The sequence below is a fragment of the Schistocerca nitens genome, chromosome 9, assembly GCF_023898315.1.
Source record: "Schistocerca nitens isolate TAMUIC-IGC-003100 chromosome 9, iqSchNite1.1, whole genome shotgun sequence".
NCBI classification, from domain to species: domain Eukaryota; kingdom Metazoa; phylum Arthropoda; class Insecta; order Orthoptera; family Acrididae; genus Schistocerca; species Schistocerca nitens.
Window position 1 is genome coordinate 24800557 of NC_064622.1, and position 27040 is coordinate 24827596.

The 27040-nt window shown below is 39.7% G+C and overlaps 1 protein-coding gene across 3 annotated transcripts in view; it reads left to right on the plus strand.

The window, feature by feature from the left end:
• Positions 1 to 2947: 2947 nt before the first annotated feature.
• Positions 2948 to 27040, plus strand: part of LOC126202890 (vesicular glutamate transporter 1-like) — a 128489-nt gene continuing 104396 nt past the window's right edge. For all 3 annotated transcript variants that reach the window (XM_049936956.1, XM_049936953.1, XM_049936954.1), the window contains exons 1-3: positions 2948 to 3141; positions 14286 to 14417; positions 17301 to 17460. In XM_049936956.1, coding sequence (XP_049792913.1) covers positions 14305 to 14417; positions 17301 to 17460 — 273 coding nt within the window. In that variant the 5' untranslated portion in view covers positions 2948 to 3141; positions 14286 to 14304. The remainder of the gene's footprint in view (positions 3142 to 14285; positions 14418 to 17300; positions 17461 to 27040) is intronic.

Here is a 27040-nt window from a genome sequence, read left to right on the forward strand (position 1 = left end):
GGGAAGAAAATCCTTACTGGTATTATGCAACAACAGCTCTGCTGCATAACTTAATTTAAACAATGTGCAAAACAGTGACAAAATAGAGATATGGGGCAGAGGGGGGGGGGGGGGGGGGAGGGGGGACAATTTCATAGACCTCAATTACAGGCCATTTAATTATCCATATTCACTGTGTGTGGGACAACTAACATGAGAGAAACCTAGAGAGACAGCGCCACAGCTTCTGGCCTCCCGTGCCACCGAAGCTCACGTTAACACAGCTTAGGACGGCCCATACCCATTTTCTGTTCCTTGTAGTGATGTCAGATTACCACTGCAACTGAGCATTTGCAGGCAGCCTGGAATGGCTCTGGCCTCCTTGCCATTTGCTTCACGCCTCTAGCTACATTATGTCAGGATTAAGCTTTCGCTCTTTAAGTTGTGCTCTAGTGTTGGCAGTTTAGAAGAAATAATGTTAACTAATCTCTTCCGCTCTCACTGACAACAGTCCATGAAGGTGTACTGTAAAAAACAATTATTACTACCACTACCACTACTTCTAACACAGAGAAATGAGGAGGCCCTGCCTCCTATGATGAGCTGCCACTGATCTATGGATCAGAATGTTGGATTTGGACAAAGAAAGATCCGAGCAGAATACAAGCAACAGAAATGTGCTTTTTGCAGTGTATTCTGGGTAAGAAGTAGAAGTTTATTGCCTCATAACATACAATTTCAAGCCATTGTCTCGTCAAAACACAAAAACTAGTTTACAATTTTCATTATAATACCAGTAATATAATATACAGTACTGAATAATTACTTAATTAAGTAACAAACTTTTAAGATTAACAGTCCTAAGTACTTGCTCTCTCCTGCTTAAATTTTCAGGTTGTCATTTATGAATTCTTCTACTAAATAGTAACATTTCTGCACTAGTTTCTCATATAAGGATTTTTTCAGTGTTTCTAAATTTATGCTGAGCAATTCTCTTCCTTTCACTTTGTTATAAATTTTCATACCGATATAATGTGGAGTTTGAGCATAAAGTTTTAAATGGTGGGTGGGCAGCATAAAATTATTTTGTTTTCTGGTGTTGTAATCATGTTGAAAACGATTTACTACAAATAAATCAGGGTTACTGTTCACAAAGATAATCAGCTCATATATGTATAGTGAGGGAACACTTAGTATACTCAGATTTTTTAGGAGTGGGCGATATGATTTTCATGACCCTACATTGTGCATATTCCTAATGGTGGTTTTCTGAAATTTTAGTATTTGATACATATGATTTGAGGTACCCCAAAACACATTCCATACCTTATTACTGACTCAAAGTAGCTATGATATACTACTTTTCTTATGCCTGTACTGGTGTAGCATTGTACAATATTCTCATTGCATATGCTAGGTTATTTAATTTATTTTCAAGACAAGCAGGGACTGTATAAGAGAAGAAACAATACGAAATTCCCAGCAGATCAAACCCCTAAAAGAAACTATCGAGAGAAATAAGCTAAATGGTTTGGCCACGTTAAAAGGATGGGACCAGAAAGACTTCCATGAAGAACCCTAGGATGGACAAAATTGGAACAAAGGCCAGTTTGAAGACAAGGAACAAGATGGAGACACTAGGTGAGGGATGATGTGGACCGAAGAGGACTGCAGTAGGAGGAGATGCTGAATGATAGACTATGGGAGAAAAGAGGAGCTTGAAAGAGGCTCTGTGGAATACCTGCATAAGCAGAAACATTTCAGAGAGAGGAAGAAGATCAAAAAGATAAAAGTTCAAAGACATTGTCCACATCCTCCATATGAAGCCCTACTGTAGTCCAAGAAGCTTCTACGGGAGGGGCTACCTTCAGTGCTCATCATAATGAAGAGGAGGTAACAGCACGACCAGAACGAGAGGCTCCACCAGCGTGGCTACCTGCCATGCAGAGGGCCATTGACAAGATCTGGAGCCAATGTGCTATAATGGCTCTGATGAGAATTTCTGAAACCTCACCGAAATTTCACTGTTTCTCTAGAAGAGGAAGCAATGACATGAGCTATGGCGTGCTCACTGTACCGTAGGGGGTTAGCATTTTTTGTAGGTGTGCTGTGGGTCGTCAATTCTAAACCGACTGCCAGAAATTATTTTTTATTAGTTTTTATCGTTCCTGACATGCACTTGAAATATTTTATGTTTCTGTATTCTAGGATATAAGAAGTTTGTATACATTACAGCACTCCAGAATATTCAGTATTTCTATAAAAAGCTGTACTCCCCGCCCGGAAATTCACCTTTGTTCTGGCTGTGTGATGGTGTCGGTAATAAACGTGGCTTTCATTTCTAAATGTTGTACTTCACTGACGACCCTACCTTCGGATTTCGACTTCATTGTGGTTTTGACGTGACAGTACCACTGGCCCTGCACTGATCTTATTTTAATTTTTTTTTTAAATAGAAGTACAAACTTGCAAGTATGTGAACACGTGTGAATGTTCCGTGGTGGTTCTAGCGGCTTGCACACACACACACACACACACACACACACACACACACACACACACACATGCGCGCGCGCGCCCGCGCACGCATGCATACTTATTACAGTTATTCTTTGGGAAATTATTGTGTGAAATAGACGTAGCTGTCGATCAGAGACTGTATTAGATTATGTGTGAACCGTGGGCGCGTCGTTGGTATCATATAATTCAAATTTGCCGCTACCAGTCCTGTTGCACTGTGGTCGATCGCCGTTTTAGATACATCGCAATTGTCGATGCATAGAAATGATATACGTGATTGCTATGGTCCTGTTAATTATTCACTAAGAACAACTTGGTTCAGGTCCCTCCACTTACAACGACTGGTTTTCAAAAAAAATTCAACATGACGAATTTTTCACATACGTGGATTAGTAATATTAGGTTGAGGGTTGGCAACAGTGTCGTGTTTATTGACAGCTTGGGATCCAGTCCTTCTGTCAAACGTGCAAACCGGTAGGGGAGGGATCTGTTGCAAGGTGCAACAACAGGTGTTCGATATGTTACCATATGGTTAGGTAATTGTTACTAAAGCTGATAATAAATGCACTGCAAGTTAATTGTTGAATGGAATGTGGTAAAATCGAATGTCACGGCAAGGATTTACGAAACTATTTGCTAGAGGTATGAACTGCTTGCACTGCTGTGTTAACTTGGCGACAGACGCTATCGTTTGTAGATAAAGACTTCACGAGAACGTATGAATAACACACAAAAGAACATTTCCAGTAAGGGTTCGTGGATATTGTGGCTCTGGCCATGTACTGCCATGTTTTGTTTTATAATTGCTGCAGCATATTGTTGCATTTCCATACTCTTTCATATTATGAAAAATCCCAAAGTAAGCATTTTTCTGTTGTTTTGTCGGTTGTTATTCAGAAGCGCCCTAAGCACTCAGTGAAACTACTAGCAAGGCAACTAAATGTATGAGATAAGCTGTTATAGTTACATGATGTAAAATATCCACATATTCTATTACGATCATTGGCAGAAACCTCACATTTAACTGTTAATTAGTTTCATGTTCTGTGGGATAATTTTGTGCAGCAAATTGTAATGATGTGATTCATTTTACATTCACATTGAAAATTAATTTATAAATGGTACGGCTATATGCAGAATATTTTATTTTTTTTTAAAAAATACAGAGATATGAGTTAGTCATTTCTGTAATGGATTATTTGCAACAAATTTCATGAGTGAATAAATGTAGGCCTACTGTGAAGCAGTAATCAGCATGCTGAACTCCATAAACAAATGTCTATAGAATGATTGTTGGGGAGCTAAAGATGAGTTACCACAGAACATTATTCCATATGACATTACTGAATGAAAATATGCAAACTATCCCAGTTTACCAATTTGTCTTTCCACAAGATTTACAATGAGTCTAAGTGCAAATGTGGATGAACTATGAGTTCCAAAATGTACTTTCTTCCAGATTCAATTATCACCAATATGGACACTTAAGATTTTGAAGTTTCCATCCTATTTATTATTTTGTGCCCCTGTGTTAAAAGTACCATTTGTGTAGTGCCCCTAATTGCACATTACTGAATACCTTATGTCTTTTTAAAACTGAGGGTGAGACAATTTGCAGAAATCCAGGTAATGATGCTTTTAAGATCATTGTTTACCATTTGTTCTGTTTCTGTATGTATGCTTGGATTGATTATAGTATTAGTATCATCTGCAAAAAGGACTAATTCTGGTTGTTGTATATTAGATAGGTCATTTACATAAATCAGGAACAATGGTGGGCCTCAGATTGAGCTTTGTGGGAGAATCCCATAAGTGATTTCTCCCCAGCCAGAATTAAGACTCTGGACTATATTGATCGAATTACTAACAACAACTTTGTTAGTATTTGTTTAACAACAACTTTCTGCATTCTTTTGGCTAGATATGACATTATCCATTGGTTGGCTATAGCATCAGTCCCATCAACTCTTAAATTTATCTCAGAGAATACTGTGATTCATACAGTCATATGTCTTAGGTAGGTCACAGAAATTACCATCTGGTGCTATTTTATTATTTAATGTGTGTAAAATTTGGTGAGTGAGCATGTATGTGGAATTGGAGCAACTCTCGTGAAACCCAGACTGTGATTTGCTGAGGATATGGTTGTTGCTAAGGTGACATACTATTTTTAGAATGCATAACCTTGTCAGAGATCTTGGAAAATGATGTTAGCAGTAAAACCGGTCAGTAGTTATTGACATCACTGTCATCCCCTTTCTTAAAGGGAGAATTAATAATGGCATATTTCAGATGCTCTGGAAAAATGCCTTGAGTTAGTGATGCATTACATATTTATTATATCAGAACAAATCTTTAGTACTCTATTGGAAACACCATCAAAACCAGATGAGCTTTACGTGTGAGAGAATGCATAATTTTTCTTAATTTCAGAAGGAGAAGTTGGCGATACATTCGTAGGATTTAATTTTATGAGAGTTACTTTTTCAGCATACTGCTGTGATTTTTCTTTGGAACTCTGTATACCTGTATTTTCTACTATATGTAAGAAATGATTATTAACTGTGTTTCTGACTTGTGTGTGTTCCTTTTTTAATAACCTCCTTTAGTAATTTTGAGTAGTTTTTGTAGTGTGCAATTACTGCATGCTCCACTTGATCTTGCTAACAGATGCATTTCCTTTTTCCTAGCACAAGAAAGTTTAATCCCTCTAGTGACCCATAGTTTTTTACATGGTTGTTTAATGTCCTACCTGATTATCTCATGTAGATAGCTAGTTTCAAATAATGATGTAACAGTGCCTACATAGTAATTTTTTTTGATTAGCCTGCATTCCTTACATTGTATCATGCAACTGAAAACCATTTGCGTGTTTATTCTGCAAACAGCACATATATATCAATTTCTTGTTTTTTTTTATATTGCATATCATGAATCTGGTGGTAAGGAAAAATTCCAGAGGTGTAAAACATAATAACTTGATGAGGCAGCTACTTAAAACAGCATGTACCTTACAGCAACAAATTAGCATTTATGACTTGTGTTATTAGCAATGGACATTAGCTGCACTCTAAATATGCTTCAATGAATAAATATTTTTACTAGCACTAAGTCGGTGCTTTGGAAAAGGAAGGTTAGGCTATTCAGCAAGTTGACTTGCCTCTGTGAATGTTACACACATTTATGCGTGCCACTGTTTATTAGAGTGTGACTACATAATGGCCCTCAAACTGTAACATGTAAAGCATGCCCCATGGATTCTCTGAAGCCTTCATCACTGGTTTACCTACTCACAAGGAAGCCATCACCATTGATTATAACCTAGACCTCAGGCTACAATACAGATTAGTTATCTCCACAACCACCATTTCATATTCACATTTATTGGTTTCACTAACTTGCAACCAAAAGTCACCCTTCAGTGTATTGTTGACTGTGTACCACAAGAAGCTACATTCCATAAAATATATATGGGAGGGAAGGGAAGCATTGCCGGTATCCTGCTCTTCTTTTCTTTTTTGCGTACATGTGACATCACACACCACATCATAATAATTAGTAGCAAATATTGTATTTCTGATTTACAGTGTGTCAGGTAAAAGATATAAGTAATAACAATTTTGTATGGTATAACACTAATAATTATTACATATGTTTAATTGTGTTTAACAGCACTGAATATGAAGATGAGTTTTGGTTTTATTTACTCCTGTTGAGGAATTCTTCTAAAGAGTACAGAACACATCAGGCATGTGCTTCCTTACACTTAGTGTTAGTCTCTCTCTTGCATTTAACACTGTTTGGTAGAGAACTGAAGATTTGAGGACTACCACACTCCCCTCCCACGCCCCTTTGTGTTAATAACTGATTCTATAGGTTACTGTGGAGATCATACTTTCCTGTAGTGTTATGACTATGATGTACTGGTTCACTATTTCTCTCATTGTGAATAAATTTGTTTCCAGTACAAATAGTGGAATTACATACATTGTGAAATTTGTCATAATTTCAGTCCATCTGAAAAGCCCTTTACGTGACACTTTGGAAGAGCACTACAGAAGACTGACTGCTCTTTCTGTTTAAATAAAGGTTTAGTATCTCTTATGCATTTAATATTGCTGGGTAGATAACTCAAGATTTCCTTTGAAATTGGAATGTTTCCTCAAAAGATTGTACATGGAGTCCAAAATGTCTGGGAACACTTTCACTTATTTAATGCACAAGGACTAAACATTGTACAGATGTCATACATATTGCACCTTGTGGAGGAACTCTGAAAGTTTTTTTTACAAACATTCGATATGCGAACCATGAGTGACCTGGCAGACGTCAACACGGTAATCGAATTCTTGCCATACCCGTACCAGCATGGCATCGTTGGTTGTGGCAGTCACTTCCCGTATTCTCTCCCAGAGCTCTGCAACGTCACGTGGTAGAGGTGGTACGTACACCAGATTTTTAATGTGTCTCCACAGAAAAAAGTCACACGGAGTGAGATCTGGTGATCAGGGAGGCCATTTCATGAAACAGCTGTCCCCTTATGTAGCATGGCCGATCCATCGATGCAGCAGCTTCGTGTTCTGCACTAGCTCCAATTTGAATGGTTTCATAGACAGCTTCTGTTGCAGGTCTTTCCACACTGTCATTGGAGCCATTTCGAGTTCACGGGATGCATGACGCACTGATTTCTATGGACTCCTTATGAATTTCTCTTGTACGTGCTCCAAATTCAGTTCACTTACACTTGGACATCCGCTTTGCTTTGCCGGGCACAAGCAACCCATCATAACAAATTTGCTGTGCCAGTGGTAAATGGCCTTCTTTGTTGGTGGCTTCTTACCATACTTGGTAGTAAACATCCGTTGAACAGCTGTAGCAAAATTGTTTTTGTCGAACTCCAACACATAGAAAGCTCGCTCTGCACCTGAACTCACCATGTTTGCAACTAGTGCTGACTATCAGCAAATTACCAAACTACATTGTGGCAGTGTACATGAAAAAAAAAACTTTCAGGGTTTCTCTTCAAAATGACATACATATATGATATCCATAAAATGTTTGGTTCTTGTGCAATAAATAATTGATAGTGTTCCTGGACTTTATGTACACCCTGTACTATAATACATTAAGAATTGAAAACTGATTATTTTGAGAGAGTGGTGTCTCTAAGACAGGATATGATTCTCTTGACAGATGTTGCTGATGATTGTTGTTGGGAGAATATGATTGTTCCAACTTACTTAACTGCCTGCTTGAACATCTAAAAGATCTGCAGGAATGCATTTGTTTTATTGGCTGGTTGTAAAGGATAATACCAGTTGCCTCTGGATTCTTGTTAAAGTATGGAATTTAATAAATTTATTTATCTCTCTATCTTTATTCATCCAAGAAACATCTTACAATGATATAGGATATACAGTGCCAACAATAGGTTATATAATGTCAATCAACAGGCTAAAATATTCTTTGGCTCTTTTCTGCAGTTTAAAATCCGTGTCCATCTTTTGTCCCTTCAATCCCCAGAAAAGAATCCCATACCTAAAAATTGAGTGTATGTAGGTATATTATGTCACCACAAGATGTTTGCAGTTACAAACTTATGCTAACACTGTAAGAGCATATCATGCTGATGACATTCTTTTTCCTGTATCTTTGTATGTTCCCTTCATGTTAGCTGACAATCAATATTCACAATTAAAAAGTTTGTGTTTGCTCCACAATCTGTAGATTTATTATCTTTGCTTAAAGTGACATAGTTGCTTCCTCTCTTCATGCTGAAATGCATGCTGTTAGTTTTCCGTATGTTCAATGTTAATTTATTACCTACTGCCCAGATGTAAACATCCTTGATGGTTTCGTTTGCTTTCTCTAGTAGAAGTTCTAATGTGTTATCAGTGACTATGCTGTTGCTGTCATCAGCAAAGAAAACTTTTTCTTCATATCATACACTGTCTGGGCAGTCATTTATATACATATATAAGAACAGATTTTGAGTCACAGATAGGCACAGCAAAAAGGCTGTCACAAAATATTCGACCAACAAGGTCTTCGTAGGAAACACACACACACACACACACACACACACACACACACACACACACACACGACTGCAGTCTCTGGCAAGCAGCAGCAGCAGTGCATGATGGGAGAGGCAACTGAATGGGTATAAGGAGGAGGCTGGGACATGGCGGAGGGGGGGGGGGAGGATAGTAGGGTGAGGATGAGGGACAGTGAATTGCTGCTGAGGAGCGTGCAGGGATGAGGTGGAGAGAGTGTAGGGCAGCTAGTTGCAGTAGGGAGGTTAGACGGAGGGTGGGGGAAGTAGTGGAAAAGGAGAGAAGTAAAGAGACTGGGTGCATTGATGGGAGAGAGGGTTGTGTAGAGCTGGAACAGGAACAGGGAGGGGGCTGGATGGATGAGGACAATGACTAATGAATGTTGTGGCCAGAAGGGTTACGGGAATGTAGGATGTATTACAGGGAGAGTTCCCACCTGCGTAATTCGGAAAGCTGGTGTTGGTGGGAAGGATCCATATGGCACATGCTGTGAAGCAGTCATTGAAATTAAGGATTTTGGGTTGGGTGGCATGCTCAGCAACAGGGTGGTCCTGTTGTTTCTTGACCAAAGTTTGTCGATGGCCATTCATGTGGACAGACAGCTTGTTGGTTGTCATGTCTACATAGAATGCAGCACAGTGGTTGCAGCTTTGCTTGTAGATCACATGACTGGTTTCACAGGTAGCCCTGCCTGTGATGGAGTAGATGGTGGTGGGAGGATGTATGGGACAGGTCTTGTATCTAAGTCTATTGCTGGGATATGAGCCATGAGGTAACGGTTAGGAGCAAGGATTGTGTAGGGATGAACGAGTATATTGTGTAAGTTCAGTGGACACAGAATAGCACTGTGGGAGGGGTTGGAAGGATAGTGGGCAGGACATTTCTCATTTCAAGACACGAAGAGAGGTAGTCGAAATCCTGGTGGAAAATGTAATTCAGTTTCTCCAATCCTGAGTGCTACTGAGTTACGGGGGGAATGCTCCTCTGTGGCCAGATGGTGCGACTTTGGGAGGTGGTGGGAGACTGGAAAGATAAGGCACAGGAGATTTGTTTTTGTACAAGGTTGGGAGGATAACAGTCTGTGAAGGCCTCAGTGAGACACTCAGTATATTTCGAGAGGGACCTCTCGCCAGTGCAGATGAGACAACCACGGGTGGCTAGACTGTATGGAAGGGACTTCTTGCTAAGGAATGGGTGACAGCTATTGAAGCGGAGGTCTGATATGGACAGGGGTACTAATGTAGCCATTTTTGAGGTGGAGGTCAAAATCTAGGAGGGTAGCTTGTTGGATTGACTCGGACCAGGTGAAGCAAATCAGGGAGAAGCTGTTGAGGTTCTGGAGGAATGTGGATAGGGTGTCCTCATCCTCAAACCAGATCGCAAAGATGTCATCAGTGAATCTCAACCAGGTGAGGGGGTTTAGGATTCTGGGTGTTTAGGAAGGACTCCTAGATGGCCCATGAATAGGTTGGCATAGGATGGTGCTATGCATGTGCCCATAGCCATACCCCAGATTTTTTTGTAGGTAATGCCTCCAAAGGAGAAGTAATTGTGGGTTAGGATATAGCTGATCGTGGTGACAAGAAAGGAGGTTGCTGGTTTGGAATCTGTTGGGCATTGGGAAAGATAGTGTTCAGTAGCAGTAAGGCCGTGGGCATTAGGAATGTTAGTATAAAGGGAGGTGGCACCATGTGGTAAAAGGACAGGAACTGTGGAGAGTTGGTGGAGGAAATACTTGGTGTCTTTTATATAAGGGTAGGTTCTGGGTAATAGGCTGAAGGTGTTGGTCTACAAGAGCAGAGATTCTCTCAGTGAGGGCACAGTGACCGTCTACAATGGGGCATCCTGGGTGGTTGGATTTATGGACTTCAGGAAGCATGTGGAAGTTAAGATTGCAGGGAGTGGTTGGGGTGATCAGAGAGATGGACTCCGGTGAGAGATTCTAGGCTGGGACTAAGGATTTGAGGAGAGACTGGAAATCCTGCTGGTTTTCTGGAATGGGTTCACTGTGGCAAGGTTTGTAGGTGAAAGTATCTGACAGCCGGAGGAATCCTCCTGCCAGGTAATGCTTGCAGTTCAAAACAACAGTGGTGGAGCCTTTGTCCACAGGTAAGATTATAAGCTCAGGAACAGTTTTTAGATGGTGCACTGCAGTTCTTTCTGGAAATATAAGATTGGTTTGTATGTTGAGGGATTTGGGGAATGATGGTAAGGCAAGGTTCGAGGTTAAGAAATTGTGGAAATTTAACCCGGGGGGGGGGGGGGGGTGGCGATTTTCGGGGTAGTGGGGGTGGATCACGGTTGGATGAAGGAGTGAACTGAGTCAGGCAAGGTTCAACACAAGTCTTTGATTGAGTCTGATTGGAAGGGTTGGTGGCGAAAAAGTGTTTCCACTGTAGGGACTGAGAGAAGGTCTTTAACAAGTCCTTCATGATTGAATTTGGGAGTGTGGCATAATATTGTTACATCCCATCCTGAACTTTCCATTATATAAAAACAGAACTGGACCCAATACATTACCCTGAGAAACACCTATGACATGTATTTCATGTCTGAAAATTGTTTTACTAAAAATTTATCGTCAGCCTACATGTGAATAAGCTCCACCTTTTACACTCTATTTTTCAAGTTAGACTGAAACCAGTCATTTGCTCATTCCTCTTCTGCCTAATAGTTTGATCAATAGCTAAATAGTATTTTATGGTCAACAATATCAGACACCTTTGACAGGTCTAAGAAAATTCCTGTAACACTATCATTCCTGTGGAGAGCTTCAGGTACCACTACTGTGAACTCTGTAATGGCCGATATTGTACATTTTCTGCTCCTGATACCAAACTGTGCTTCATTAAAGCAGTCATACTCACTCAAGTCTCTGTTTCATGATTGCTTCAACTATTTTTGGAAATGAAAATAGCAGTGAATCTGGCCTGTAGTTTTCAATGCTTTTGGCATTAACTTTCTTTAGCTAGGCCACCACTTGTGCATGCTTCAGGTATTCTGGGAAAACACTTAAACTAAAAGATTCATTTTACAATGCTTGTTAATGTGGCTTGTATGCTATCTATGCATGTCTTCAGAACAGAGACAGGAATCTCATCTATGTACACTGCTCTCTCTCTCTCTCTCTCTCACACACACACACACACACACACACACACACACACAGTGCATTAGTGAGCACGCTGTCCATTGTAGGATGGGGAAGGCACAGGTTCTGTCTGAGTTTAGCCGAGGGCACATTCTGATGGCCCTGAGGCTCAGCACAAGCATTTCATAAACTGCACGACTTGTCGAGTGTTCAAGGAGTGCTGTGGTGAGTGTCTTCAACGTGAGTTGAAACCACATTCAGATGTCATGGGATTGGGTGGCCATTCCTCATTACATATGTCTGACATTTTAGGGTGGCAGACTTGCAAAACAGGACAGGTGGCAAACTGTGGTGGAACTATCATCAGACTTCAGTGCTGGGCAGAGTAAAAGTGTCCCGGAACACATCCTGCACCGAACGCTCATAATGATGGGCCTCCACAGGCAATGACCCGTGCGTGTGCCAATGTTAACACCGTGACATTGGCAACAGTGACTGAAATGGGCATATGATCATCATTGCTGAGCATTGGCATAATGTTAGTGTTTCACGGTCTGACGAGTCCCGATACCTTCATCGTCATGCTGACGGGAGGGCACGAATATGTCATCTCCCCGGGGAACAGGTCCTTAACACCTGTACTGGGGGTTGGAGACAAGCTGGCATCAGCTCTATTATTCTCTGGGGAACATTTATGTGGGCATTCTTGGGTCCAGTGTAGCTTGTGCCACATCAATGATGGCTAAGGAGTATTATACACTGGTTGCAGTCCATGTACATCCCTTTATGATGGTCATGTTTCCTTATGGCAGTGGGATTTTTCAACAAGATAATGTGCCATATCACAAGGTCAGGAGTTTCATGGAGTGGTTGGAGGAACAGTGGCAAGTTACAGTTGATGTGCTAGCCCCCCAACTTTCCGGATCTGAGCCCGATCGAATGTATTTGGGATGTGATTGAACGTGCTGTCAGAGCTTATGGCCTACCCTCCCCGGAATTTAAATGCTGATAATTGCTGTTAAGTGTCCATAAGCTTTCTGCTCTGGGTTTAGGTGTCGGTGTGTGTGTGTGTGTGTGTGTGTGTGTGTGTGTGTGTGTGTGTGTGTGTGTGTGTGTGTGGTGTCTTTAAATTGTGCCTGTCTGCAAATTGATGTGCCTTCTTTACAGTAAGTAGCAATTCATCTTTTCCTACATAGTAGATGCATATATGTAAATGTCTGTGTACAGGATGTCCAAAAACGTATTCTGTCTTTTGAGAGGTGATAGTGTGGGCTCTAAAATTAATACCTTAAGAGTGTGAGCACTCGTTCATCTCAAGCTCTGCGAAATATGTCTCTGCTACTGAACAAGTGCTCATAGCTCTTTTGAGGTATGCATTTTAGAGCCCATGTTTACTGTACATTTTTTTCCTTCGTTTTATGCATGTCACCAGCTCTCAAAATACTGCAGGCAAAGAACTTGTGTAGAAGAAATTGTTTCATGGTAGGGAAGATAAACAGTGATCTTAGTTCTTAAGATATGAACTTTAAAGGTCATATTTACCGGACACTTTTCTTGTTTTGTATCATGCTACCACTCTCAAAATACGGAATACTTTTTTAACACACCATATTTGAATTGGTTTTTTGTTCTTAAATTGTAATACCACTATGTGTCCATTATAGCTGCAAAAGTGATCTGCAAATGAATGCTATTCCTATTACCACCACCATTATAAAGTCTTAATATGAGACACCCAGCAATCTCTACTAATTGCCAACTCACTTTTTAAGAAATTGCCTACTGGTTCTGTTATTCAATAGAAGATGGGCCTTCTCTGTGACTATTTTATGATCTACTCAATCAAATGACTTGGCAAGATCAGAGAAGATACCAGTCAGCATTTTCTCACTGTCCAGTTATTCCAAGACATTGTTTGTGACTGGGGAAATAGTTCATGTCCAGATATTCTTTTCGGAAAACCAATTTGTATTTTACTAATTGTGTTTGATATTACAAGTTGTTTTAGAATCTTCTATTATTTATTTTCAAGAATCTTTTAAAATGTACTTAAGAGAGAAGTAAAGCAATTGTTTGTGATATTAGATTTGTTTCCATGAAAATAATAAATTATTGTTTATTGATTATATCATATCAATTATTGATTATATTGTTTCATTTCCAGTAATGTAAAAAGGCTTGATTATCACGTATTTCATTCTCTATGGTAACACTCCTTTGTGCAGAAAAGTGTTGCATATATGAGCTAGTAACTAGTAAGCAGGCTTTCAGTAGCTTGCTGAAGATACTGTAAGCACCTGCAATTTTATTGATTTCTTTAATGGTTATTGGGCTATGCTTACCTGATTAATGGTGTTGGAAAGCTGTTTTTAACATGCTTATTGCTTCACCTAAGTAACTACTGCAACATGTTTTACATGTGGTTATTAAAAAGTGTCTGTTAAATATTTTAAATTATTTCCTTGAAGATGTCAACTATTATGTTAATGTTCAGAACAATATGTTTCATGCTCCATTGTGTTAACAAGTAGTGCAGTTTATGAAAGCCCTTTCTTTCCAGTAGATCATTTACATAAGTCAAGAAAGCTGTAAATCTTTTCTCATTTCTTCACTAAACAGTATATAATCTTTGATTTCAGAATATAAAATCTTGCCAACATGTGCCCCTCTGATATGGAGTCAGCTGCAGGACCATCAAATGAAAGTCCAACAGAACGGACAGCAATACGCTCTTTTATACAAGAGCAACATGACCAGCGGACTGAGGCCACGTGAGTTTAGAGTTCTAGAGCTAATTTTTATGGAGAACACAAAGGCCGCTACCATTAATTATGCTTAATATCTCAAATTGAAATGCTCAGTGGTTTCAAAACTGAGGAATGCTGTGACGTTTGTCAATCCAGACTGTAGTGCCAGGGTTCTCAAATAGGATTATAGACTAAGCCTCCTTTCATTTCCATAATCAACTATTAAATAATACTGAATGCTAACTTCAAGATACGATCCATAGGTAGCATATTTAGACATCGACATTACATTTCCCTGACACTTTATTACAACTATCCAGATTAAAAATGATGTGTTTTGGGGAGATCTGAAATGTGGTATGTTAGGTTCACTGCATGCTTAATGTTTTCTTTAGGTTTTCAGTTCTAAACTAGAGAAATTAAATTTTTTGTGTGTGTTCAGTCAGTGGCATTTATGAGTTTGCACAATGAAATGTGACGTTCTATAACATTATAGTTCCTGTGCTGTGATTGGCTGACAGAAGCACACTGAGGGGCCCCATGTTCATTTAAGTGTTGGTGAAGCTAACATGCTGTACTTGTTTGTTTTCGTACTTGCTGATTATGAAAATATGCAGTTTAAATGATTCACTGCATTGCAGATATCTCCTAAATGCGTCATGTTTAGCACAGTTTGCTGTGCATGATGCTGAGAAATGCAACATCGGTGACTAAACACGTTACCATACACGTACATTGATCCATTGAAATTCAGTATATAACCTTGCCAGGATTTACACCGTTTTTGTTCTTGATTGATGCATTGCATTATGTGATCACACAAAACTGGAGACGAATCAGACTGTTCATACACACAACACAAGGAATGGAAAACAACTGCTGTGCTTTACACATAGACTTAAGATTTTTGAGAAAGGACCCAAATACTCTGGCATCAAATTAATACAAGCAATGCCAAGGGAATTGCAAGACCTCAAAACTGAGAAAACGTTCCCCACAACTCTTAAAAAAGTTTCTGATACAAGGAGAATTTTATAGTGTAGCTGACTGCATTAGCAAACAGTGATCAAAAGTTCATCCTGTGATTGATAAACCGCACACATCATAAAAAGACCTCGCATCAGAAATCAGTGTTAAGGAAATTAACTATAATTAGGAACCACTGAGGTATAATATAAGCTAATTATATCTCACAGAATTATTATTTTTTTGTATGTATCGTAAGCTATTTTGTACCATGTAATATTATGAATATACTGCAGCATAAGCCGTTGTGTATGATGTAATATTATACATATACTGTGAAAGCTCCTATGTATTTTTAATGTGTAAGCTATTTTATATACTTCTATATTTCATATTATCTAGATTGTAAGCCTAGTGACCTGTCCTATGTTCCAAGTACACATCCGTACAAAAGGTAATTTACGGGACCAATAAAAATCACAGTCACAATGTTTAGTTTGGGTGCAATTCCACCAAGCTCTTCACTTTCACCCTAAGCTCTTGTTTTAGATTTTTGCCTAATAGATTCCACACTGAATTTATATTGTGCTGTTTAAAGCTCATGGTGTGCTACTGTTATTACTTGAACTTGTTATTAATGCACTTTATACCACAAAGGCTGTCAGGAAGCAAGGAAATTTCTGCTACTAAAGGTAATGGGACATGTTTCAAGCACTTCTTTCCTCCAATCATTTGTGAAACTCTGGCTAGGTGGTGCCACGTATGTTACCTTATTCTGTTGCACTCTAGATGATATTTACAAAGGTACAGTGGATAGAACTGCCAATACCAGAAACAAAAAAACTATCTTCAACACTATCAAACCATTAATATTAAATGCCGATTAATGATATGTCAAAGCATAGCAGAGGTATACAGAGAAAGGGATTTGATAGTGAAGATTCAGCCATTATGTTCATTGCTTTTATTTGTATCTAGTGGAATGTAAAAATCATATTGAGGTTTGTAGGATAGTGTCAGACAGCATGCACTGAGCCTTTGAGAGGACTCTAGAGGATGTACTCCGTAGGAACCACACCCCCAAATCTCTGTTGTACTGAGGTGACCGGTATACTGAGGCAGAAACTTCATTTGATATCAACAATTCAAACAATGTTGACTGCCATTATCTGAACCTATGTGTGAAATATTCAAAATGTTTCTGAATACTTTAAGTTCTGTAATCCATTATTGAGAAGCATATTTTAATATATATTTTGGAGCAGGTCTGTGTTAGAGCCATTGACTTCAAGCTGCAGCTCTTTTTATATCAAGTGAGCCTGTGAACCATTCCTGCACTGTGCATGTTGTAAGTCTTTGTCTCATTTTCTTTTCAGTACCTTCATTACCACATACTTTCGTCTCTTTCATCCCTATCATCGTAATTGTTATTAATTCTTCATATATTTTTAACAGACATTCATCGTTTTGTATTATGATTCATATTTTCTCTTCATTTTAGATGCTATTGATTCTTCCTTTGCAATTATTTCTATGACATGCATGTTCATCAGAACAGGATTAAAAAGAGTAAAACACTAAAAGTCGTTGCATTTTTGATCAAATAAAATTTGTTTCCTACAAATATTTCTAGGAAAATAAATTGTTCATTCTACATGAAGTGTGGATTGTTGCAGTGTTGTTTCTTTTCTCTTTTTTTTTTTCTCATGGCTATCTATCTAAATAGCTGTGAATATCTAAAACCACTGTGGGCAACAAAAGGCTCATTCCAAAATTGACTTTGTCTTAATATATTACTATCATATTTCAATAATTACTGTCATATGTGGCTTTGCCTAACTAACTCTTTGTTTGTATGTCAAAGTATTGTGTCTTTTATATTTACTTGTGATGCTTTCACCATATTCTGTGAAACTAGAATTTTTTAAATGTTGTTAATAGGTGGCGCTGGACATATGGACTGCCTCGTAGGTACTTTGTCGCACTGATGGCTTTCCTTGGTTTCTGCAATGTTTATGCTCTAAGAGTCAACATGAGTGTAGCCATAGTGGCTATGTCTTCCAACAGGACATCTGTGGATCAGAATGGAACAATAACATATGTGAGTATTTGCAAAATTTGCACTACTTTATTTTTTATTTGCAAAAGTTGCACTACTTTATTTCTTAATGATCTTTACATGCAGTTTTATTTTTTACCTATCAATAGAAGAATGTGATGTAGTTAAAATAGTAGTTTTTAGAGTGTCTTTCCAGCACCTGGTAAATGAGACGACAGTTTGTAGGTAACAAGGTTAATCAGAAATTAATTATTAGTGTCACCTATGACCTTTGATCTAAGGCATTCAGCAGAATGAAAAAGAATAAAAATCTACAATCTGAAATTAAAGATTGACAGAAGGTAGTATAGTCTTTTGTTGTAGTTGGACTACCTAACACCTGCCATATTATCAAAATTGTATCTGCAGTATGCATTGTATGGGGATATGCTCTCGGATTTGGCTGTCTGCTATGGCCCAACATTAACCATTGTCAGGCAGAATTCAGCCTCCTTTTTTACATAGGATTACTTTTTTGCCCTTACTGATTGGTCGTGCTGTGTGATTTTAGGTTTTCTCAGAGTTATTGCTTAATGGTGTTCTTCTGGGTGTTTTGTTGACTTATTGTTTTCATTTTATCCACAATATAGATGTAGGTGCCATGAATAAAATTGAGAAGGAAGTGATGACTCTTCTCAGTGAGTCAGGCTTGTCATGTAACATCATTAAGGCTCTAAAAACACAAACAACAGTGCCACCTTGACTGTAAGGCCTTCCTAAGGTACCCAAGGATGAAATTCCTTTAAGACCCATAGGTAGTAATATTTGTGCACCTACATACAAAGCTGACAAAATCACTAATGCGCATTCCCAGCAAATATGTGGGGAAGAGTGAACATCACTTTCACAACTTCGCTGAGTTTGTGCATTGCCTCAGTCAGTTGCGGCTCTGGGATATGGTGTTATGGTCAGTTTTGATGTCTCCATCAGTATGGGAGTTCATCTTTATCATTCCTCAGAACTAATGCAAAAAAGTTTGATGATTGTTTCACAGAACTTTGTTGGTATGTTTTGACATCAACTTGGGTCATATACACCAGAAAATTTTTTTTGAGCAAACCGATAGTATGATGATGGGTAGTCCATTATTACCTGTCATAGCGAGCCTATACGTGGAACACTGAGGTAAAGGTACTAGAATCTGCCATGTTGAAACCATTGCTTGGCACCACCACATCCTGTTTATGTCCCATAGATGGGGTTTTTGAGACCACCTCCTGGTTTTTATTCAACAGTTCCTGTCCCATCAGTCATTCAGAGTTTGGGTTGGCACCATTATCAGCTCTCCGCAGACACAGGAGAATGACATTCCACAGGGGTCCATGTCATGCTTTTTCTCATCACTTGTAATGGGCTTGGGGTCTGTGGAGCAACAGCTCCAGGGTGCCTTTTGGTGCACTTCTGTGCGAACACCCTTGCACAATTTCTGTTACTTTATTACTGTCCATACTGACTCGGAGCTCTACCTCAATGCCCAGTGCCAAACTGTGGTTCCTCCAATCCCGTTTCATGGGTCTTCTTTTTGACAACAAGCTTACTTGGTTGCCCCACACATTCCTTCTGAAGGTCGGCCGTTTTTGTAAACTCGGTGTCCTTTGCACCCTACCACCTGTTCTCTGTGACCCCTCCAGGGATGGATTTGCGGCTTTATGTCAAATCCTGTTTTGCTCATTTGTGAGCTGACTACTCCTGTCCAATAAATTTCTTGCAATCAAGCAGACTCCCACCATTTGGCATTCATCCTTTCACCTCTCCCATTGGAAATCTACCATCCTCTGCCATCTTTGCATCGGCCATATTAGGCTGACCCATGGGTTTGTACTGTGCAATGAGTCGTCCCTCTTTGTAGCTGTACAGCCTCATTATCATGATCCATATTTTGCTGGACTGCCCCCACCATTTGGTCCTTTGCACAAAATGCACCCTCCCATTTTTCTTGTCCTGGTGTTTGCAGGTGACCCTTGCATGGTTACACCTGTCCTCAGTTTTCTTTATGAAGGTGGTTTGTCCTAAGTTTAAGTAACTGAACTTCCGTGTGGAACTGGAGTCTGTCAGTTAGCACTGGTGTTGGTTATAGAGATCTTGGCCTTGCCTCCACACTGGCCATGTTTTTCTCACCTTTTTCCTGTGTTTTGTCTAGTCTTTCATGCCATATTGTTTCTCTGTTTTTTGTGTCTTCTTCCACAGATCTTTTACCTGTTGTCATGATCATGGTATGGTGTAGGGGTTGTGAAGGCTCGTTGGCAGTGCTGGTCCCCCAACATGCATAGTATCTATAGGGCACCCCTCTCGTGCTCTTTACACTTCCTACTGTCCCGACATTCCTTTTACCTCTTTGTCTGCCCATTTCACCTTCTCCTTCCTCTTGACTAGACTTTGCTGTTCTAGTTCCTTTCTTGGTTTCTTCAGTCTAAATCACAGAACAGATGAGCTTGCTGTTTGGTCCCCTTCCCCAATCGACCAACCAACCATCTTCAAAATTCTGTGATGTTATCTTCCAATAATATAATGCAAGATTGCATATATCCATACTGTCCCAACCCATTTCAATACAGGAGAGTGTTTATTGCCCTAGGTAACAAGCCACCCAGATCGCTTTTCCATTGAAATCGCCACCACCCACCAGCCACCAAGATTGATGAATTCTTGCATAAATTTGAAACAGTGTTGAATGATGGGCCTGTACCTATCACCAAAGCTTAGTTTGAGTTGCCTGGCCATGATAAAGCCACTGTTGCTGCCAGAGGTGGCAGTTGTGTGTACTAAACTTCTCACCACATACGTCCCAAAATAACATAGGAATTTAATAATGTATTCTTCTGAAGCATTATCCTTTCCGTTGTGCCAAGGTGCTACAACAATTGGTGTCAAATTATTTAAAAATAAAAACAGTCTTGGGTGCGAAGTTATTTAATATCAACAATGCACTTCGCCCTTTTGGGGCATTACCAGATTGCTGGCCAGCCGTGTATTTAGTAAGCTTGCATTTAAAAATTCGTCAACATAGTAGAAAGGATAGTTCAACAGAAAGTGTCATTTCATTTTAAAAATGGAATCCTGGTTTCCAAAGTAGTTATGTTCTGTAAAAACTTGATCAACACTCTGTGTCTAGCATAATAATACCGTCTTTCAATCAGCAGCAGTTTTTTTTTAAATAACAGAAGGAAGAAATAGTACTGTTTAATGTACCATCTGTTATCAGTGTTATTACAGATGGAACACATGCTTGGGTTTGGGAAGGACAGGGAAGAAAATTAGCCATGCCTTTTCAATGGGACCATCCCAGCATGCATCTTAGGTGATTTAGGGAAATGACCACCATCATCCTTTCAGATATGAGTCCTGTGTCGTACCACTGCACCGCTGCCACTTTGCTTCTCCTCCTGCCCACTGCCCCTGCTCTTTGGAAAAAGGAAAATATATATTGTGAAACAATGGCAAATTATTCTCCACTGCCTACACAGTTTGCTGTCAGAGGTTCTTGGACTTGGTCTAAAAGTGATTCTAATCACTCTCTTCTCAGAAATGAAGCTTTATTTGAAAACAAATTAGTTCTAGCAAAGATTAATTCAATACCACAGAGCAAAGGGCCCATAAGCAATAGAAACTGCCTTTGTGTCCTGGTCACCAGAGCAAGAATGTATTCTTAAAGCAAAGGCAGCTGAATCCAGTCACCTCAGAGTGTGAAAGGTGTGATGTTCCCAGATTAGTTTGTAGTCTGTGCAGAATCAGGAACTTAAGACTATGTATTCTTTGTAACCTTTGATTAAAAAGTCATTGCAAATTTATCTAAATCTTTATGACTGTAGGAGTTCTGAAGGAAAGTCGTCTTTATTAGATTGGCTGAAAGGGAAATGATTGTAAACTTGTTAAGAACCATTGGAAGGAAGTCATATATGTTTTTAATGACAAATTTACAAGGTCCCAAGTTCGAGTCTCGGTCGGGCACACAGTTTTAATCTGCCAGGAAGTTTCAAATTTACAATTACTGGAGTGGTGAGGAACATTTACAGAACATGCTGAATGGCATGAACTCACCAATGAGAACATAATGTAAATTGAGAGTAAACCAAAGAGACAAAAGTATTAAGGAACAGTAGAAATGAGATTAGTGATAAACTTAACACAAAAATTGGTGACCACATCATAGAGGAAGAAAATGACATATGCTGTATAGGGATTAAAACTATTCATAAAGGGTTTAGTGAGAAGGATATAAGTAATACACTATCACAAGAAAAGAGGCATTTCACACTAAATGAAGATTGTTATCATCAAACATAGGTTGTAGTTTTGGAAAGAAATTTCTAAAAACATGTGTCTGCAGTGCAACATGGGTTTATGGAAGTCAATCATGGATTGTGGGAAAACGGGAAAAGAAGTACATGGAAGATTTGAGATGAGGGGTTACAGGAGGAGGCTGAAAATAAAGTGTTTGAGAAGAAAAGAACTGAGGAGGTTTTCTGCAAATTCAACAAGGAAAGGAATATGTGAAAACCACTGACTAGATTGAGGAACAGTATAATAAGATATGTGTTGAGGCCAGAGGCATGCACAGCCTGTACTAGACTCCCCCCCCATGTGCTGGCTCACTTAGCATGAGCGGTCGCAGCCCAGCCCAGGTCACGTGGTCCCTCTCAGCCTGGAGCGGCCTGCCGGGTTCTGCTTTACTGGGCCGGCACAACGGACTGTCGGGACGACAACAGCTCACGTATCACAGTGCGGGCTGAACTCACTGAATGACTTGCTGACCTATAAAAGCCAGTGTCACCTATCATCTCCAGATGGGCTGATCAGTAATGTGTGCATTATCTCAAAATATTGCTGACTTAGACCAAATTAAGAAGAAATACAAATTGTTGATCAACAGTGTACCACCTTTGCATACATAGTGAAAAGAAGGAAGTACTTAGAGTTGGTAAGCCAGAATGTATGGTCCTGGAGTGAAAGCCACTGAACTTTTAGAACAACAATTTATTAACAAATGAAGTTACAAACAATTTGTCACTGAGCAATAGATATTTTAAAAACTTTCCCCAATGTGAAATTTACGGGGCTACCCCACAGCAGCAATTACTTTGTTAAAATTAACATATACTGAATAATAAATAAACTTAGGAGCACTAGCCCACCAATGTTGTTATTATTTATTTTTTCTTAAAGACTAGCTGAGAAATATGGGGACTACCCCACAGCAGCAATTACTCTTTGTTAAACAACATATGCAGAATATTAAACACTTTAAAATATGAAAATATTAAGACTTTCATCAAGATGCAATTTACAGGCTCTAGCCAACAGTATTCTTAAAAAGAAGATATTGAACTTCCAACAATCTTAAAGACTACAGTTCGCTGGAACGGTTACCTTCAGAGAATGAACTGATGTATACACCCGTGCAAACTGTCTGACCGTTAATGGTGTATGACATACTTTGACAAGAATGCTATAGCTGCGGCAGTTACTACTAAAGTAGTAACTGTTTTATACAGTGTTTATCATATGAGTTAACCACTGCTAAGAGATAGCAGCACACATTCTCTAACTAGACACACATTCAAATGCATTTAAGGGTGCTAACACCCGGTGATGACTATTGTCAAATAGAAACAGTTTGTGCTAGCTGTTCCAATGAAATATCCCACCATTAATATACAGTGACATTCACACTTTAACTTTAAACAGATGTTTAAAAGCATTGACGTCTGCTAACACACTGTGGGACAGTGTCTCTGAACAGACAGTTTTATACTGGCTATTCAAATGATATTTTTGGCCACTAACACACTGTGACATCCATTCTTTAACTTGCAAGAAATGTTCAAAAACATTTATGTATCCTAACACACTGTGGCAGTTACTCTCAAAACAGGTACAGGCTTATGCTGCCTATTCAAATGAAATTTTCAGTGACTAGCATACTGTGACATCTATTTCTTAATTTGCAAGAAATGACACACTGTGTCAGCTACTCTCAGACTGATACAGTTTTGTACTGGCTGTCCAAATAAAATTTTTGGACACCAAAGACAGTTACTAAACCAACAAGGAGACAAACTAATAAAACCCCCCGAACCTTGTAACCAGCTTTCAACTAGACAGTGAAAGATATGTAGCTTGGTACATCACCTGCTGTCCTCAGCTTGCAGCAGGTTGTGCCAGAGTCCTACTGCATCAGCTGGATTGCACTTCCTCGACTGTGATGGCCAGTGGCACTTCCTCTCTGTCACTTTGCATACCAGACTCCAATCAACAGCATGTTGTACTTCAAATTGGCAGGTCCATCAGCTCGTTGCTAGCACATGCGACTGCTTCCACTGCCCGTTGTCAACCAACTAATGCTCATGCCACTCATGGATGTTTTAAGCACAACTCATTTCCTAGCTGGCGCACATTAATACAAGCAATGTATTGACAGACATACATCAATCTTCCCCTCCTAAGGTCAAACCCTGGGACGTGGGTGAGGAAATATCAGGGAGTACTGGAGAATCGAAAACACTCTTTTGATCGACTCCTTGACCGGCCCGCTTCAGCTGGCTCAGATGAAAATGTTTATCGTTCTGGGAATGGACATGCTCTGCCAAAAAACTTACAGATGTCAAGATTTTGATAACCTGATCAGGACTTGCGTACCGTGGCAGTATTTTATCTGTAATCCCATGCACCCCTTTGCTCTGTCCCAAGACATTCCTCACGAACACTCGGTCTCCTGTTGTTATTTTTGTCATGTAATCCTTGATTATAGATCCGAGCCTGCCACCTTTGAGCACATGTTGTTACACCATGCAGCTTCCCACCTGGTTGTCAAGTTATCAGGATTCACCTGTCTGGTAGAACATCACTCTATGATCACAAATTACTTAACAGCAAATTTACTTTGTAGACGAACATCAGTTGGACTGGGGTGCTCTTTTGAGCTTTGTGGCAAGCTGTGTCAAAAGCTAGACTCAACCACTCTAAGGAAGTATCCCATTTTCTCTGGCCTGTCAGTTTACCAGACTTGTCGCCAATTGAAAATGTGTGGGATATGATGAAACGACGGGTGCAGCACTGTGACCCAGTGCCAACCACCATAGATGAACTTTGGAACCAGGTGAGTGCAGCATGGATGGGTATGCCACAGGACGCCATTTGCGCCTTGTACACATCGATGCCCTTACACATGGAACTAGTTATCAGGGTCCATGGCGGACCCAGTGCCTACTAGGCAATGGGAAACATGCTGAACCGAGGTGACTGAAATGCTAATCATTTCTGCAAAACATACTAATGTACATGTCCTGTGAAAATGAATGTCCTGTCTCTAGTCGTTCAAGGTGTTCTGTATTTTCTGAACATGAGTGTACTTCTGTTATTGCTGTTATTGCTGTTATCTGTTGTTGTTGGGAGCTCTGTAACTGTGTCAGTGGAAGTGAGATTTTTCCATGTACTCAGTCAGCAACCTCTGCCAGTATATCTAAGTTCAGTTCTGTGTAATTTTATGATGGTTTGCACTAGTACTGTCAAGTAGCTCCTCTACAACACTCGAAGCAATTTATTTATTTATTAATCAGCTTATTACATACATCTATGGAGAATGCCCAATGTTTAGCAAAAGTGACAAAAAGCAGATTTCAGAGTACTTGATGGCTCAACACAAAAGTTTTGTCTCAAGTATAGATAGTGTTGAGGATCAGTGGACAAAGTTCAAAACCATCATACAATATGCATTTGAGTATTTGCCAAGCAACATCGTAAGAGGTGGAAAAGAGCCACCTTGGTACAACAACAGAGTTAGAAAACTGCTGCGGAAGCGAAGGGAACTTCACAGCAAACATAAACATAGCCAAAGCCTTGCAGACAAACTAAAATTATGCGAAGCAAAATGTAGTGTGAGGAGGGCTATGCGAGAGGCGTTCAATGAATTCGAAAGTAAAGTTCTATGTACTGACTTGGCAGAAACTCTTAAGAAATTTTGGTCTTATGTCAAACCGGTAGGTGGATCGAAACAAAATGTCCAGACACTCTGTGACCAAAATGGTACTGAAACAGAGGATGACAGACTAAAGGCCGAAATACTAAATGTCTTTTTCCAAAGCTGTTTCACAGAGGAAGACTGCACTGTAGTTCCTTCTCTAGATTGTTGCATAGATGACAAAATGGTAGATATCTAAATAGATGACAGAGGGATAGAAAAATATTTAAAATCACTCAAAAGAGGAAGGGCTGCTGGACCTGATAGGATACCAGTTCGATTTTACACAGAGTACGCGAAGGAACTTGCCCCCCTTCTTGCAGCGGTGTACCGTAGGTCTCTAGAAGAGCGTAGCATTCCAAAGGATGGAAAAGGGCACAGGTCATCCCCGTTTTCAAGAAGGGACGTCAAACAGATGTGCAGAACTATAGACCTATATCTTGAATGATGATCAGTTGTAGAATTTTGGAACACACATTATGTTCGAGTATAATGACTTTTCTGGAGACTAGAAATCCACTCTGTAGGAATCAGAATGGGTTAAGAAAAAGACGACCGCGTGAAACCCAGCTCGTGCTATTCGTCCACGAGACTCAGAGGGCCATAGACATGGGTTCCCAGGTAGATGCCGTGTTTCTTGACTTCCGCAAGGTGTTCGATACAGTTCCCCACAGTCGTTTAATGAACAAAGAAAGAGCATATGGACTATCAGACCAATTGTGTGATTGGATTGAAGAGTTCCTAGATAACAGAACATTCTCAATGGAGAGAAGTCTTCCGAAGTAAGAGTGATTTCAGGTGTGCCGCAGGAGAGTGTCATAGGACCGTTGCTATTCACAATATACATAAATGACCTTGTGGATAACATCGGAAGTTCACTGAGGCTTTTTGTGGATGATGCTGTGGTATATCGAGAGGTTGTAACAATGGAAAATTGTACTGAAATGCAGGAGAATCTGCAACAAATTGATGCATGGTGCAGGGAATGGCAATTGAATCTCAGTGTAGACAAGTGTAATGTGCTGTGAATACATAGAAAGAAATATCCTTTATTGTTTAGCTACAATATAGCAGGTCAAACAACTGGAAGCAAATTCCATAAATTATCTGGGAGTAGTCATTACGAGTGATTTAAAATGGAATGATCATATAAAGTTGATCGTCAGTAAAGCAGATGCCAGGCTGAGATTCATTGGAAGAATCCTAAGGAAATGCAATCCGAAAACGAAGGAAGTAGGTTACAGTACACTTGTTCGCCGAATGCTTGAATATTGCTCACCAGTGTGGGATCCATACTAGGTAGGGTTGATAGAAGGCATAGAAAAGGTCCAACGGAGAGCAGCGCGCTTCATTACAGAATCATTTAGTAATCGTGAAAGCGTTACGGAGATGATAGATAAACTCCAGTGGAAGTCTCTGCAGGAGAGACGCTCAGTAGCTCGGTACGGCTTTTGTTGAAGTTTCGAGAACATACCTTCACTGAAGAGTCAAGCAATATATTTCTCCCTTACGTATAGCTCATGAAGAGACCATGAGGATAAAATCAGGGGGATTAGAGCTCACACAGAGGCATACCGACAATCTTTCTTTCCTGGAAACAATACGAGACTGGAATAGAAAGGAGAA